The following is a 17,360-nucleotide window of genomic DNA, read 5'->3' as shown; positions in this document are numbered from 1 at the left end:
GGCAACTCCTTAAACAGCCTGGAGGCTGGTTGGAGGGGAGAGCGCTGGAGAGGGTGCGGGCCTCCTGGGTGACTTTCCCCTTGGAGAGGGGGTCAAGTATGCGCCCTGGAATTACCTTTCCCAGGCGGGGAGAACTGGCCGCCTCCCTCGCGGGACACGGCCCGGCGTGGTGGAGCCAGCCCCGCTCTGCATGCACGGCTCCGGGGACCGGGCCTGGTCGGGGCGCCTTGGGTCAGCGGGGCCCAACCTGGGACCCCAGGGACTGCAAGGGGGACGGTCAGTCTCCTCAGCTTCTCTCACAACCCTGGGGAAGGGGGGGGGGGGCGGCCGCCTTGCCAAGCCCCAGGCTGGCTGCAAGGAGATTCGGTGGTGTGTGTGTGTTTTTTTTTTTTTTTGGTTTTTTTTTTTTTTTGCACACTGGTTGCAAGGATATTTTTGACTTGGATTTCCCAGATCGAGGTGAAAAGGGAGACAGAGGCCAAGACGGAAACGTTTGCAGCCCTCGGACGCACTTGCGGTTGGGTTCGTGACTTCGCGAGGGGAGCATTCCTTCCCCATTAAAACCGAAGTATCTGAAATTGCTATTCTATCCCGTCCTAATCAGGCCCCTTCCGTCTCTCGTTCTGCTCCCTAATTTAAAGGAAAAGTAATTTCAGATTGAAGCGGCCCGCTCCCTCTCGGGAGCGAGGGACTTTTTGTTTTTAGCTCTGTAACTTGAGTGACATCTCATTCGGGTTCGGTGGGGGCGGTCTTAATTACTTAAAGGCGAAGGGAAGGGATCAGGGGAAGCCAGGAGAGGGGGAGAGAGACTCCAGAAAGTTCCCTAAAGAAAGCACTTATCGCACAAGGCCCGAAGACATTTCAATAAAAATTTATTGAAATTTCAATGACGTTTTTAAAGAGGGGGTGGGAAATACAGGAAAAAAAAAAAAAACAAAACACAACCAAAGAACTCATCAACAATTATAACACAAAATATACCTTCATGAGTTTTTTGTCTTTAACCCATCTCAGCACCTGACTTTTGAACTGGGAATATTATCTCTACAGGCACCAATTCAAAACACCATCAATAATGACGACAGTAGTCAACTCCACTTGGCTTTGACGGTATCAGAGACTAGCAAATACAAATACAAAAGAGAAATTAGAAAGTCAGGCCGCGGCCTCCGCAGTCCCCACCCCTCTGCCGTATCCCCCCCCCCCTTCCAGGCAACCTCAGACCCGCCAGGCAGGTAGGGCGTGAACATCGTAGGGAATTTAAGTCGGAGCTGAAAGTGGTGCCACCTCCCCAAGTCTGGGTGAAAGAGGCGTCACACTCTCCCTCGCTCTTGGACATTTTAGAAAGAAGACATTTTTTATTTTTATCATTTTTTCTTTGCAGACCACTCTTTCGAAAGCGTGTCGGTGTCGGTGCGGGAAGTGTGTTTTCTAGTTTTCAAAAGCGAGATCCCGTGACCTTGGGACAGAACCGACCACGGGGGAGACGACGTGAAACCCGACGGCCTGCGAGCCTATTTACATAGAGCTATGTACAGTGTCAATAAATTAAAGTTTAATTCTCCGAGCATTCATATTCCATCTATTTACAAGAGTTATCAAATAATTACATAAATACTTTGCTAATAAGTCTCGCTTCTTCTTTATTATTATTTTTTTTAAAACCTTGTTATTGCATATACAGGAAAGAGAAAGAACTGCCAGGGAGAGAGAGAGAGAGAGAGACAGAGAGAGAGACAGAGACATGAGTCCTGCTACGGAGCTTAGCGAAAATAAACTCGTTTTTTTTTGTTGTTTTTTTTTTTTTTGGTACGTGTGTGTCTCCCCTACCCCCTCCCCTCTCAATCCCCCCCACGCCCCTCCTTGGGGTTGCCGATGAGATTTGGGGAAAGGGTGTAGAGTCATGTTCTTTCCTCTCTAAAAGCAAGCTTTCAAAATGAAAAAACAAAACAAAACAAAACAAAAAACCCGAAAAAACAAAAAAACAAAACAAACCCCACAAATACATCACTGTGGAACATGCAAGGAGAGACCTATAGTGGCTCTTAAAACATCACGAGAATATTAAAAAGACACAGATTATCTTAATAGAGACTAAACAAGAGTGGCAGCGACTCCCCCCTCCCTGCCCCCCCCAAAACAATGCTGCTGAGTAATTTCTTTAGAACTGATATGCAAGTCACTAAAAAGTTTTTAATCTTCACAAACAAAATCATGTTAATGTATTTATTTGCCCCCCCCGTTAATTTTTTTTTTTTTAATTTTATTTGTTTTTCTTTCCACTTGACACGGTGAAGGAAAAATATATATATATAAATCTGCACTGGGAGAGAAACCTTTCAACGCCCCCTGCCCCCCCTCCTGGGGGCCTGGCTACCTCTCCTTCCCAGGCTCCCAGACCAGCCTCCTGGAGGTGCTCCGGACAGACCTGTTTTAACTCCCACCCTCACAGCTCAATGCAACAGACGTTTCCAAGCCCCCCTCCCTCCCCTCCCTGCCCCCCAGAAGCTGCGCCAGATCCCGGATACAGAAACCACGCCAAGAGGACGGGGCTGGCTCCCAGCACATTCTCTCCAGGGAGTCCGTCGGGCGCCCCTTCCCGGGCAGGGCTCACCCCGCCGCGGCCCACGGTTCGTTCCACACCCGACAAAGTGCACTGCAGACGCGACCGGACTGGAATGAAGCGACTCTCCTGGGGAGGGGGTTTAGGGGGACGCGCTGCGGGACCTGTCGGGCTTGGCCTCCAGGCCGCTGACCAGCCGCTGGATGCTCTGCAGTTCGCTGGTGGCCGCCTCTTTGTCGGGGCACAGTTTGGGCGACAAGGACACGGAGCCGGAGGACAGGGTGGAGGAGCGGCTGTTGAGTTCCGAGCCCGAGTCCACGGCGGCCACCGAGGCCGGGCTGGCGGCCAGCGCGGCGGCTTTGGCGTCCAGGGGCCCGGCGGCCGCGGCCATGGACGGCAGCGCGGTGGTCAGCAGGCTGCCGCCGTCGGGGACCGGCACCGGGATGGAGTAGGGGCTGTAACGCAGGCGGGGGCGCATGGTGTTCAGGTTGAGGAAGGGGTGGCGGTGCACCGAGCTGGACGCCGCCGCAGAGGAGGCCGCGGCGGCCGCGGCCATGTACGTGTACGGGTAAGGGAACAGGCTTCCGAAGGGCGACATGGCCAGGCCCTGGGGGGGAGAGAGGCAGAGGCGAGTGAGCGGGGAGGGGCCCGCCCGGCGGTCTCCTTCCCCATCCCCTGGGGACCCCGAGCCTCAAGTCCTGCTGCTCTCTCCCCGGGGCGGGGGGAGGACGCGCAGGCTTATGCCTCTCGCCCCAGATCTTAGCTGCGTCACCCTAGGCGGGGGTACGTCCCTCCATGTGCCTCAGGTTTCTTGCACGAAACAACAACAACAGGGAAATAGTCAATAATTCATAGACTATTGGGAACTTGGTGGACATCAAATGAGGTAATGCCTCCAATAGGCCACCCAGGGCGCCTGGCCAGCAGGACTGCGAGAAAATCGCCCGTCAGGGTCAGCGGTTGCACCTGTCAAATGGGACCACAGTCCGTCCGTCCGTCCGTCCGCCTACCCCACCGCCGTCCTGAGTACGGACCGGAGGGCAGACAGGATTAGGCGTAATTCTTTTTCATTCTTGGGCCCCTCCCGAACCCTTCCATTCCGACCCTAGAAGTTTCTCTCTCTCACACACACACACACACAAAATCCAGGGGAAATCTCAAGCAAAAAAATAAAAATAAAAAAATGGGGAGGGGGAGGAGCATGGTGTTTGCTATAAACAGAGACAAGGCAAGAAGTCGCCCAGCCTGATACGCTGGTGTTACAGGGAGAGAAACCGAGGTAGGCCCCAGGGGCACAGAAAGTCAGAGAGCAAGTGGCAGAAAGTAGCCTGGAAAATCCAGGGGCCCTGACCTGGGCCACTTCTCGGTCCCTCGCCTTGAGGTAAACTTGTTCGCCCAGAACAGCCCCTGGCGCCCACATCACCTGCCCACCTAGGACGGGGTCTCCAGGAGGGGCTGACGGAGGGGAGGAGATGGCAGGAGCTGAGAAAGGCCAGAAACCGGCCCTTTTCTCAGTCCCCTCCTCCCCCTGGAGAGTGAGGCCAATCCTGCCTCTTGGCTCAGGGAAGGGAGACAAATGTGCTCAGACAAAACATCAGGCAAGGGCGTGCAGAAAACCCCACAGAACCTTTTCACCAGTTCAGAGCGTTTCCAAGTGGCCTGAGACTTCTCCCAGGCCGCCCCGTGCCCCGGCACAGCTGTCTGAGCCACGCGGAGGCTGCCAGGCTGTCCCTCAACTCCGACGTTTCCCACGTGTGCACAGACCATTAACCCTTTGGGGAACAGGCCGGCCGGCTTGGAACGGGGGCAGGGGACAAGCTTCACGCCGGGAGGGACCGGCCGGAAGACCGAAAGAGTCAGTTCCCACCCAGGGAGCCGCTTCCTCTCCCCTGGCCTCAGTTCTCCCCCTGGTTCAATTCCCGAGGGAGGACTGGCTGTGAGACGCTTAAAAAGAGACGTTTCAACTCTGAAGCTAAACATCACAGACCCTGGAAAAGGCCCTGGCGTCAGACTGCCTGGGGTAGAGGGAGCCTTAGCCCCGCCACCTACCAGCTGTGTGACCTTGGATAAGTTCCTCAACGTCTCTGGGCCTCGGCTATACAGTGGGGGTGAGAGCAATACCACTGAAGTGGGGCCAGATCAAGGACTTAGAGGAGCTCCCCGCACAACGTGAAGCGCTGTGGGTCCCTTTTACTACCTACCTACCTACTCTGCTGTCAACAGCCCTTCACTTAGAAAAACAAAATGTATTTTCTTGAGGGGGGGGCAGGTGTAAGATTACGATGAATCCAGGAGATAAACCTTCCACCTAGCAATTACCATTGTTGTCATTTAAAGCCACCAGACCAGGGGGACTGGGTGAGGGTCTGGTGCCAAGGGGCAGGGAAACTTAGAGGGGCCTTGGAGAGGGGCTGGGGGGGGGGGGGACATGAATACCTGCGAGGCCAGGACGTGCTGCTGGAGGTGGAAGGGCAGGGTGGCCGCCGACGCCCCCGACAGTCCCTGCGCCGCGGCTGCAGAGGCCATGGCCGTGGAATCCAGGCCGGACACGCCGGTGGAGGCCCCGGACACGGTGGCCAGCAGGGGTCCCATGCCCGCTGCCATGCTGGAGAAGGCGCCCCCCATGGCGAACTGGCTGGGGTGCAGAAAGAGGGGGTGCCCGTTGAAGAACTGCTGGCCGGCCAGCCCCGGGGCGAAGCCGAGGCCGGGCAGGGGGCCCTGGCCCAGGTGCGCGGGGGCCGGGTCCGTCTGCACCGTCAGCGGCGCGAAGGCCTCCTTGGCGGGCAGCGCGCGCGCCTCCTCCGCCTTGGCCGCGCCCTCCCGGCCCGGGCTCCTGCGCTCCTCGGCGCCCAGGCCGCGGGTGCTGGACGAGATGGTGGCCGGGCTGTGGCGCGAGTCGGGCGACGCCTTGTCCAGCCGCGCGCCGTCCCGGGCGCGGCCGCCGGGCTCGGCCGCGAAGCCGTGCGCCCTGGCCGCGGGGCTGCCCTTGTCGCGGCTCGGCTCCTCCGACGTGGTGGTGGAGATCTTGGCCGCGTCGCAGGCCTCGGGCCCCTGCTCCTCCCTGCTCTCGGCCTCGGCGTCGCTCTCGCCCTCGCTGGGACACAGATCTGCCAAAGGAGGGGCGCACGAGCGCGGGGGGGGGGGGGGGGGGGGGGCGTGAGCGCCAAGCTGGGCGGCGGGGGCCGGTTTCCCAGGGTGAAGTCTTGGCTCGGCCACTGCCCAGCTGGGTAACACTCCGCAAACCCCTTTTTTTAACCCCCTCACCCCGCGGGCCTCAGTTTTCTCATCTGCAAAATGGGTGTGGTGACGCTTCGTAACGTTAGCGGAAAGGTTCAAAATGCCAATAATGCATTTAAAGCATTTGGACAGGCTGGGCCCCTCCCCCAAATCGGTAATGGATTTCACTGTTTTTACAGGCGTGGATTGAGCTTTTACTAGTCAGATTACTCTTTTTTTTTTTTTTGCTCACCTTTTCAATTGCAAATTCACTTTTTTTTTTTTTAATTAAAAGGAACTTACACTAAACCTCACAGCGGGAACACCTCCCAGTCACCACCACGGCCTTTGTTTGGTGAGTGATGGAGATCAGTCCCTTCCACAATTTTGTGAGTCCTTTCGGAAGGATTTGTGTGGGGGGGACCCTGACCTAGGAATTGGTCGTGGCCCACGCGGACACCCCGCGCCCAGCACGCGCCCTGAGCAAGCCCCTCCGTGTGCCCCGTCCCTGCAGGCGGGGATGGGTGATGGGCAGCCCCCCTCCCTGCCCCTAGACAATCCGAGATTTTTTTTTTTTTTGCTTTCACCACACCCTCTGTGGGTGTCCTACCGGGAAAAGAAAGAAAAAAGGGATCTTGTTTTATGTTTAAAGCTTAGATGGATTGAAGACATAAAGGACTTTCATTGGCCTAAACGCAAAAAACAGGTTTCTTCCAGTCACGAGAGCCTGTGTGTCTTTCCAAATAAATAGTTCTCTGCTCTTTAAACACAGGAAACCGACTGGGGATTTGAACCATCTCTCCCTCCCGCCCCCCGACCCTCCTCCCTCCTGGACTCGGATCCCCAGTGGTCCAGCCCCTCTCACAGGCTGTGGCTCTATCACTGGGTGTCTTCTCGGTCACCTTCCCTGTTCCAGGTGGCAGAGAATCCCTGCCCTCCCCCCCCCAGCCTACCACATCCTAGTCTTTTCAAAGATGGTTTAAAAGTTTGTTTGGAGACAGTGGAGGGGGGGGGGAAGAAAAGAGAAATGTTCCAGGTATGTTTTCTAAGCTGCCCCCCCCCCCAAGAGGGAACATCCAGACACCCCTCACTCCCAGCCACACTAAGGCCTGAGGGAAGGGTTTCTGAGCACTCCTACCAGCTCAGGAAAGGGGCCACACCTGGTCACCCTCTTTGAGCGCTGGCTCCTGTTTACGGATCCTAGAAAGGTCTGCAGCTTTGGAAAGGTGAGCTCCCTGGGGGGTGCCCCAGCCTCCAACTCTCCCAGGCCTCCCAGACCCCGAGTCCAGAAACCCAGGTTGACCAGGCTTAACCTACCTTTGAGGTTGGAGGTGCCAACAGTGGAGACAGCTGGGGAGGACTGGGCGAAGCAGCTGAAGGCGGCCTGTTCGCTGGAGGACTCATCAGAGGTGCCGGTGTCTTTTTTGTGCCTGTCGTCGAACACCCTCATGGACTGCAGGGTGAGCTGTTTCCTGCAGCACAAACCCCACACCCAGCGTCAGGGAATCCGGGTCCATTTCCCCTTTGGGTCTCACCCTCTCCAAGGAAGGGGCCTGCCACCCGGGGACCACAGTAACTCTGAGATCTGCTTGCCCCCCCCCGGGGGGGGAGGGGGGGCACGCCAACAGCCGCACAGACCCCTCTTTTGTTGACCCCTCTCACTGGGCTGAAGACTGTGGCACAAGGGTGTTGGGCTTGGAAGAAGGCTTAGGTTGCATTGATTCAAGATCAGGGTTTTTATTAGGGAAAGGGCATGGGCGTGGGCTGTGAAATTTTGTTTAAAAATTCAAAGAGCAAGAGGGGAGGTTGGAGCTCCCGCCAGAGACAGCGGAACAGCAGGCCTGACCCTCGGAACACAAAAAGCCCACGGACTCCCCACTGGTGGCTAAGATGGGAGGAAGTGGTTATTTCACGGTGCACTTTCCTGTGATCGGCTCACCAACACATTAATTGGAGTAAAAAAAAACCCCAAACCTATTTAGATGTTAGAAATTATTTTTTAACACCTGTCCCTCCCTCGGGGAATAGGTTAAAAAAATTTGGGTGTTTCTTTCCCCCCCCTGGATTTTAGAAATTCTTTGAAAGCGGGTGGGGGAGGGGAGGGCCTCTCTCCTATACTATCCAGCTGTCTGCCTGATGCCAAATGATCCCTGTACCCATGAAGGAGGGAGCCACAGATTTCTCCAGGGGCCTCCGTTCTGTCTGCTGGTATTTGCAGGACCAGACTGCAAAAATTCCAAAGCATTTTGTGGATGGCTTAGTTCCTTCCTGGGACTGCCCAGGAGGAACTTCAATTAATTAGGAAATAATAGGCATCTGTATATAATGGATTATCCCTGACGCTTTCCTTCCAGAGAGAACCATGGTGTGGCCTAGTTCATGTCCTTTAAGGTGACATGCAGGTGGTAGAATTCTGTGTCCTGAAATCAGCAAGCATGTGACAGGGGAGAGTCGTCGATCGATTCCCCGCCATACTTCTCAATATAAGTGCCTGCACCCCACAGTTGGGAGTTGGGACCCAGTGAAGTGATTTTTTTCTAGATTATCTGAGAAATAAAGAATTGTCTCAGCTCACCTTTTTTCTCTCCTGCCGTTTCCAGTGTCCCGGAATCCTTTTGCAAATGGGTTGTTGTCTATTTTTAACTGAGTTATCTAGAGGACACACAAGCAAGAAAGACACATTGGCCTCATATTCTAGAATGTTCTGGGGGTGTTTCCCCCAACTTAGCAGTTTACGAGAAACAGGACGGCCAACAGGAGATGCCACTGGGATGTATGTGCTGGGTTAGAGAGAAAGGAAGAGGAGTTAATAGAAGTGGGGAGGGGCCTGAGATAAAAACCAAAGGAAACTACCAGGGTTTGCATCTCCCAGGAGGGGTGGGGGTGGCAAACCAGGATCCCAAGCTGAAAGCACCCCTGGGAAATGCCTCACTTTTCCCTCCAGGCAGCCCACAGCTTGGGCTTAGAAATGAAAAAGTTGTCAGAATTGTCAAAAGGGTCAACCTGTAGATCTTCCAAGGTATGCTTTCATTTTGCGTTGTTTTTTTTTTTAATACCATGCAATTAATCATAAGATATGTTTGTGGCACATTTCTTGGCCCCGCACACAACACACACACACACACACACAAACCCCATACACGCCAACCTTCTCCTGTGAATCTAGCAGGATGATTTACGGGGGTTTCGCTACCCTTGGGCCGGAGTGGGTTTGATTTTTATTTTTATTTTTTTGCAGGGTGGGGAGGGGGTTGCTTGGGGAATTAGGATATTGACAACTACAGATCTAAAAAGGACTGAATGACCACTGGAAACATTTGTTTTCATTTATATGCTTCTGCCACCGCCATGAGGTAGAGAAGGCCCTGGTCTTTCCCTCGGATCAAAACTGTTACAACTTATTATGACAGTAACAACTTGGAGGCCGGGTCTAGAGGGAGCCTGCATTCTGCAGACCGAGGGAAAATGCCACAGCCTGTCACCTTTCAAACCCCTTCCGTTTGGGGAGGGACATAATGTATACAGAGGTCCTCAGAGGGGGCAAAGGGCCCTCTGGCCGGGTTCTTGGTTTCAGAATAAATGCGGGTTCTCTAGACTTGCAGGGACAGGAGGCCTTGGGAGTAAAGAAACATACCTGAAACACCCCCGCGGGCCCCAGAGGAACCCCCTAGAGCAATAATGAATTCAAAACACAGGGTGTTGTCCTGGGAGCCGAACTCTCACTGCGGACCAGGGTGCAGAAGTTGAAGATCAGGGGGGTCCTCAGATGCCCCCTCCCCCCCATCCTGCCTGCTAACAGCCAGGCTGATGACTGGTGAATCAGCAGCAGGAGTTACTTTGTGTCTCTGTGCCCATGACCTTCAGGCCACCACAACTTTACATACCAGGTGCTGCCTGCTGTTCCATTTGGGGACACTCCTAATCCCCCGGCCTCAGGCCCAAGGGAAGAAAAAAAAAAGAAACTTCCAATATAGTGGTGACTTTGGTCACCTCTTCTCCAAAGCCTCAGACAACTCAATTAGTAGGACCCTGTGATCAGAGCAGGTTTTTCCAACCACACACACACACACACACACACACACACACACACACACACACACCATAAAAAACACAGCAGCATGAAAGGTAATAAAAACCAGACCAGCTCCTCGCCGATTCCTGGCTAAGGGAGAGAAGCTGATCCCCACTGGGATTCGTCTCCCAGGGTTCCCCATGGCTTCTGCCTTCAGTTTTTAGCTGGTTCCTTCAGAACCTGATTTCTGGATCCTAAATTTCTGAAGAAGATAAACCTCAGAACAAACAGGAGAAAGCCCTGGGGTCAGGGGTGGGGGTGGGGCCGGCGGCCTCAGAGACAGTGGCTAACAGGAGTTTGGCGTTTTTTTCACTCCCTGTTGAATCCTAGCTGGTCGAGTTTTTTTTTTTCCCTCCTGCCTCTGCAATGTACCAGCAGCTCCCCCCCCCCCAAAAAAACTCCACTGATGCAAAATCGCAAAAGCAAACTCACAAGATCCCTATCCCAATTCTCACCCTCACCCAAAACAGCTTAAAAGACAGGAGCATTATCACCATTAAGACCAAATAAAATAAAATAAAATAAAAAGGGGCCTCTGATGACCTACCTTGTCATTCTGGTACGCTGTCACGGCGATGAATTCGGTTTCGGGAAACAAGTAAGTCCGAAATGTACTATAAGGGAGCTTTAGGATGTCATTGGCTCTCACGATATGAAAGCGGGGCTGGTACTTGTGCATGGAGTTCAGTATGGTCTGCAGGGGGGCGGGGGGGAGACACAGGGCAAAGAGGGATTTAGCGGAACAAACAGGATCTTCCGACGCCTGCCAGGCTGACAGCTACACCCCACCGGTGGGCACCGCGCTTGCACCGAGCCCACCTCCAGGGAGCACCCCTTTGGGTGCTTGTCACTCCACAAATGTCATCTCCTCGAGAGAATCCAAAGTGCTCGTCAGTTTCCAAAGGGAAACCCCCCCCCACCCTCACCGTCTCGGGTTCATTCGAACCTCGAACCCTAGCCTACCTGAGTACCAAAACTATAATTCCCCTGCCACGTTGCGTGATCACTTGGGAAGGCCAAAGTCTTAAAAGATAGAAAAAAACATGCATTTTAATTTGCAAAATGATTCAGTCCTTTAAACGTCCGCTAATTGACGAGCCCAATCCACTTAAAGCCCTGAGAGGCTGAACTCCAGAGAGGAATATTTATGCCTTAATCAAATCAAGGGCTTCAAATGCAATTCCTGCCCGCTGGAGAAATTTCCGCGCCCTTCTCGCCTTCCTGGGCCTAATCTCCCTGCTGATTCCTTCCTTATCGCTGTTTATTTTGTTGAAATGTTGGGGAGGGGTAGGGGCCGGGGGCAAAAGGTCCTTTGCTTGACTTTTAACAAGCAAGCCAAGCCTTCTGGAAGTTTCTAAGGGTGCTCCCACCGAATATATACTATACAGACGCACTCCCAACACACACCCTATTTTTATACCAAAGATCAGTCTCATTTCTAGTAAACCTGACTTTCACCTAAGCCCAATTCTTTTCGAGTAAAAGAAGAAAAAAAAAAGTCTTTCCCAAAACACAATTACACCCTTTCACCGAAGCAGTGGAGGCTTCGGACCTTAACACTCGCCCGAGAACTACTAGGGCTGATTTCTAAAGACAATGGCATCTCCGAACCTTTAGGAACACATCATTTTTTAAATTGAGTTTACAGCTTAACGATTGGTTTTGAACTTCACTGTCAGGGCAGGCGTTTCCCAAGACCTACAATTGTCCTAGTGCAGGAGCCGCTAGGTCCCCTTCTTTTCGCAAGGCCAGGCCTCCACTCTCGGGAGAGAGAAACACCCCGAGACACCCGGCAACCCTGACTCCTCTCTCTGCAGCCAGGCTGCGGCTCCAACAAGTCCCCCGCCTCCAGCCACAGAGAGGCAGAGAAGGGTCTGATTTTACAGGGCACGGGGACAGCGCTGTCTTTGCTAGAGCGACGAAAGGGGACGGACGTTTTTACTGAAAGGAGCGAAACTTACAAATCCGTGCTTGTCCGAAATGTTGTTGGTGAGTTTCAGTTTGTGGAAAGTGACAACTTTGGACATCCACTGTTCCCCGGTAGCCGGGCTGTCCGGATGGATATACATTCTCTTTGGCATCTCAGGGTCAGCCTTACCGGCCACCATCCACCGAGAATTGTGAAATTTATATCGACAGTCATCGGCAGCTATAATGTCCATCAACAAAATATATTTGGCTTTTTTATCCAGCCCAGAGCATCTTACTTTAAATGGGGGAAACATCCGCCTGCAATGAGAGAGAGGGGGGAAAAAGAAAGAAAAAAATAAGTCACTCGGAATCTTGGGTTTGATTTTTCTATTTACCCTAAAATATTTAAGTCAAATTTAAAATGCATGGATGAGCTTATAGGTTTCAAGGCGGAGCAGCTGGGCGCAAAATTGTTTTCTGCCACAGCAGGAGTATTAAACGTGCTTAACTTATCTTTAAATGTCTCAAGATTCAAAACAAGTGAACGGCAGCATTCCATTTCTCTCCATCGCCTCCTAATTTCTTTATATCTTTTTCTGTCTCGTGTGACTTTACATGGACTGCCCTCTTTCCAGAGAAACTCTTGCTTGTGCCTGTTCCTGCGGGTGTCTGGGTTCAAACCGTTTGGGGTAGGATTTTAAAAGCACGGCCAGTTAACGCTAGAATTTTCCACCACTCGTCCGTGAGAAAAATGTTTAAATGATCGGGGAAATAAACGTCCGAGTTTATGCTGAAGCACCTCCTAGCTTCAGAGCAGCAGCCCCGCTGCTGGGGGAAAATGAAACTGGATTTCGGGTGAGTTCTAAAAAACGAATTTTGTAGCTTGGGGTGGACTCCCAGGCCTGATAACCAGTCTGCCCGGGAGCTGCTAATCACATTCCCCACGGCTGCTCAGGCCAGTCCCGGACTGCAAGGCTGGGCCACCAGATCGCTGTATATTCCCCAGAAGTGTTGGGATCCTATACTCCCGACTTAAAAGGAAGCACTTTGCCGTGAAACCGGCTAAATGTGTCCTGGGTTTAAGGACATTTATGCCCGACTTTGGCCTCCTGTAACTTGGAGGAGAGACAGAGAAAGCTGAAGACATCAAGAGAGGCCTTTTACTTTTATTTTTTCAACTTTATGCTTTGATAGACTTCAGTGCCATAAATATATATATTATCTCTATATATATAGCAGTGACTTTAAGCGACAGGCAGGTTTGGGTCAGGCGAGGACCTCAATGTAAAATAGGGTTGATAATTATTTACACATAAAACTGAAGCGTGTGTCTAAGTCTCCCCCGCTGGCTCCTTTGGGTCTGCAAACATAATCTTAAGGATCCCCCCAAATCGCCTGCTGGACTCTCCCTCGGATTCCGGACACGTGAAGCGGTGTGGACAGACATACCCAGCTGCCCTCCGATTCCTCCCTGACCCCGGCAGCCACGGGCTCGGGGGCCCCCTCCAGACCCAGAGGCTGGTCTGGAGGCCAGAAAGGGCCAGAGGAGCTGATGTCAGGCCTCTCTCTTGCTGCCACACAAAAGAAAGGGACTTTTAAGTTTTTCTCTCTGAGCACAAAATGAAACAGACACACACACAAAAAGACAAAAACCCCACATCATCAACACAGCCATAAGGATGTTTCTGAAAGATTTGAACAGTGAAACTTCCTGCAGCGGGGTGCTTTCCTTTCTTCCTGCAGAGATGTCTGGGCTCTACTAAAAAATAAAAAAATAAAAAAATTCTATCATCTATCCTGGAGAAAACCCAGGCTGCAGACTTAAGGCAGGAAAAGCCACTGCCTGCAGACGGCCAGGTAAGCCGAAATTTCCTGCCACAGGGGCAGGCCGGGGAGTCTTTGCACACAGTTCTAGGGAGACTTAAAGTTTTCCTTCCAAATTACTGACGCACCGACTGTCCTGGGAGGAGAGAGAAAGAGAGGAAAAAAAAAAAAAACCCTCCAAGAGTTTGGGGGAGAGGGGGCCCTCTGGCTAGCTTACCTTCCCGACTTGGTGATGACCATCTCTGTGCCCCGCTTGTGGAACTGATCCCAAAGTTCTTTGGCCTCGAGGTGCACCTTGGGGTCATCCTCGACTTCTTCTTCGGGCTCCATGGTCTTCAGAGGCCTCAGATGCGCCTGGGGCCCCAGGGACGAGAAAGGGATGCCGGTCTCGGCCGCCCCCACCAACTGATCCATGATCGGCTTGGCCAGGGCGCCCGGCAGCGAGAGCGCGGCCGCGCCGTTGGGAGGCAGAGTCAGCGCCGGGAAGAAAGGCGGCTGGTGACCCAGCACCGCGCTCATGGCGAAGTCCGGCGCCCGGTGAGGTAGGAACGGATGGTAGGCCATGCTTGTCCCAGGAATGACCGGATCTCTCATGGAGAGGCTCATCCACTCCAGGCGGGGCGCTGGGCTCCAGCCGGGGGCAAGTCCGCAGCTGCTGTTTTGGTTTGTTGTTGTTTTTTTTTTAACAGCAGCACATAGTTAAAAAAAGAAAAAGAAAAAGAAAGAAAAAAGGGGCGGAGAAAAGCGCCCCCCAAAAATCACAACTACAGCACCGCAGAGGCTGGGGGGTGGGTGTCTTTTGGGGAGAGGAATGCCGCTGGTTTTTAAAGAGGGCAAGGCGAGCCGCCGGGAGACATAGTCGCTGGGGTGACTGTCCTTGCGTCCTGCGTTTTTAAAAAGCCGCTCGGGCGAGTCGTTTCCAGAGGCGAGGGGAGCGAGCGGGGCTGCTGACTGGCGCCCGAGCCCCGGCGGCTCAGCCCCGAGCGGACAGTCCAGCCCTGGGTCCCCGGCACCGCGCCCCAGCTCCCAGTTCTTTGTTGCCAAGGCGGATGGTTCTTCTAGGAGACTTTTTTTTTCTAATTTTTTTTTTTGTTTGGTTACCTTTCCCTCTCTTTCTTCTTCCCCCCGCCCCCCTATCTGTCTTCCTCTCCCTGTTTCTCGCAAGAGGCGCCCGCCGTGGCGCTGGACCCGGCTGGAACCGCGGGCGAGAGAGGGGAGAGAGAGAGAGAGCGCGGAAAAAAAAAAATCTCTCTCCTTTAAAAAAAAAAAAAAAAAAATCTCTGATTTAAGCCTTCGACGACGAGCGCTATCAAAAACTTGAAGTGCACGCCGGCTTCCGTGGGCCGCCGCCGCCTCCTTCCTGCGCCCCGAGCCTCCGGAGGGGTGCCTGGCGTTTCGATCCGAATCTGGCCGCGCTCCGCTCCCGCGCGTCGTCTTCCGTGTCCTAAAACGTGAGCGAATTCGCTTCCTAAATCTGCGTCCCGACGCGCAGGGTAGAAAGGATGCAGGCGGGGAGGGGGGCGGTGGCGGCGGAGCGGGGAAGGGCGGGCGCGAGGGAGCCGCAGGGACGCGGCGGGCGCGGGGGCGCGAGCGCAGGGAGCCGCGGGAGCGCCGCGCCACCCGCCTCGGCTCCGAGAATTCCCCGGGCGTCTGCTCGGCGGCTCTAGAAGGTCGGGCTCTGCTCTGGGCTGCGGGGAGCCGGGGGCCTCTTGATTGGCTCTTTGACGCTTTCGGACCAATTGTGTTGCTGCATAGGCGTGGTTTTCACAGGTCGAGTGCTGTGGGGGACAGAGCGGAGTTATAAAAAGAAGGTGTCGGAAACGGTAACGTCGCCGCGCCGCATCGGTACTACTGCCGGTCCCGTGAAAATGTCAACAGGATCAGAGGGCGGGCGCGCGGGCGAGCGCCGCTGGGGAGCGCGCGCGCCGAGTCGCCTCTAGGTGGCTTGATCGAGAGAGAGATCGCCGCAGCCCTGGAGCTCTCGCTCGCTGGTTCTAGCTCAGCCCACGTCTGAAACTCCTCAGTCATCCAGCCCGGGATCGGAGGGGGGAGGAGGCAGGGCCAGGGGAGGAAGGGGAGGGAGGAGGGAGCGAGCGAGCTGCGCCAGGGAGGCGGAGAGAGCGCCGGGCGCCGGGCAGGGGCGCTCGCCTCTCGCGCGCTCGGCTCGCCTCGCCTCTCCGCCGCCGCGGCCGTTTCTCTCTCTCTCTCTCTTTCTCTCTCTCTCTCTTCCGCTCACCCTCTTAACTAACCGGCCCCGGGCGAGCCAGGCGGATGGGTGAGCCTCCCCGCGAGCTGCCGTTCGGCTGCTGGGGCGCAACAAAAGCCGGCTGCAGCCGCGGGGAGGCGAGCGCCCAGACCCCAGGCGTGCGCGCTCTCCAGCCCCACGTGGAGCCAAGCTCCGCCCGGCCGCAGCTCCAGGGCTCCCGAGCTCGGGTGTCTCTCGGTGCCGGTCTCCCCCAGCTTCTGGGCTCGCGGACGAGCACACGGATGCGGCCAGATCTCAGCACATGCGTGCGGGGGGTGGGGTGGGGGCTCCACCCGAACCTGGGTGCGGAGACCCAAACACCCTCAGCCCATCAGTACACACACACACACACACACACACACACACACACACACACAGAGGGACCGAGCCACCCGCAGAAAAACACGTCCACAGCCTGCGCCCCGGGCCCTGTCTGCGCTCGCTCGGGGATTTTGTGCAATGCATTAAGCAGCCCTTTTAGATCCGGCCTTCGGTGTGGATTCGGGCTCCTCGCGCTCCACCCGAACGCGCGTGTGCGTGGAGAGGGGAGACTGGAGATCTGGGCAAAGGGAGCGCGGCGCCGGACTAGGTTCTGGGCCTGTCCTCGCCAAGCCGCTGCGCTCGGGTCGGAGGCCAGCTGGGAGCAGAGCTGCGGGTCAGGGGTGGGCGAGCCGGGAGGGGGAGGTGCGCCGGCCTCGTATCTTCTCCTGGCATCGCACTTATCTCCCGGTGCCTCAGTTCTTTCTCCACCCGGGACTTATCTCGCCAGTAGTCGGGGAGTGAATTTGTAAAACAAACCGTGAAACTCCCCCACCCCAGAGGGGAAGAGGCCGGTTTCAGGGTCAGGTACGGCGGGGGCGTGCAGGGGAGGAAGGCAACCCGATCTTACATCTCAAACTTGTCACCGAATTGGTAACTGTGACCGCAGGTCCCTGCCCTGGGTCAGAGGATTCCCTAAACCACATTTCTCGCTTCTGGGGGTGGGGTGCGGGGGAGGGCACGCGTTGAGTCATCCCTGCTTGGAGGGAGATCTTGGGGACACTGTTGTTCCTGAGCTGAGAGCTTCCTCGGGTGAGAAAGGGCTGGTTTCAGGGCCTAGGGGGGCGGTTTAAGAAATGTGTGTGTTTCTGAGCGGACCCCCACCGTCTTCTCCACTTCGCCTTGTGTACCCCCTTAGACCCCCATCTCCAGACTCACGAGTGGGAGCAAGTGGGGGCGGGAAATGCAGTTCCTTTGTGGGCCAACGGCGCCGAGGCAGGGGCGGAACTTCTGAGGCGACAAGCTTTTCCAGCCTCGCATTTTTGACGCACATGGTTAAGAGCGCTTGGCGCCAGCGCGGAGAATTCCCTGAAGTCACAAAGAGAGTGGAGTGGGTCTGCGAGCTCCGCCTGGCTCCCGGCTCGCCCGCTTTCTTTCCCTCCCGGCCTTGTCTTTCTCTGGCCTCCTGGCTGCGGGGGCGGCTACGAGAAAGGTCGAGAGGAGCGAACACAGGCGGCGGGGCCCAGCGTGCTGTTGACTCGCAAGGAGAC

At 55.0% G+C, this 17,360-nt stretch overlaps 1 protein-coding gene across 1 annotated transcript; it reads right to left on the bottom strand.

Moving 5' to 3' along the window:
* Positions 1-855: 855 nt before the first annotated feature.
* Positions 856-15,581, bottom strand: TBX3 (T-box transcription factor 3). Its single transcript, XM_081123668.1, has 7 exons — positions 13,804-15,581; positions 11,813-12,080; positions 10,399-10,545; positions 8,355-8,431; positions 7,097-7,251; positions 5,000-5,670; positions 856-3,170 (listed from the first exon to the last, which is right to left on the bottom strand). The coding sequence occupies exons 1-7, from the start codon at positions 14,190-14,192 to the stop codon at positions 2,706-2,708; spliced, it is 2,172 nt and encodes a 723-aa protein (XP_080979794.1). The 5' UTR covers positions 14,193-15,581; the 3' UTR covers positions 856-2,705.
* Between the last annotated feature and the right edge of the window lie 1,779 nt (positions 15,582-17,360).

Source organism: Miniopterus schreibersii (assembly GCF_964146895.1).
Source record: "Miniopterus schreibersii genome assembly, chromosome: 20".
NCBI lineage: Eukaryota > Metazoa > Chordata > Mammalia > Chiroptera > Miniopteridae > Miniopterus > Miniopterus schreibersii.
This window is presented reverse-complemented; position numbering and strand designations above follow the sequence as displayed.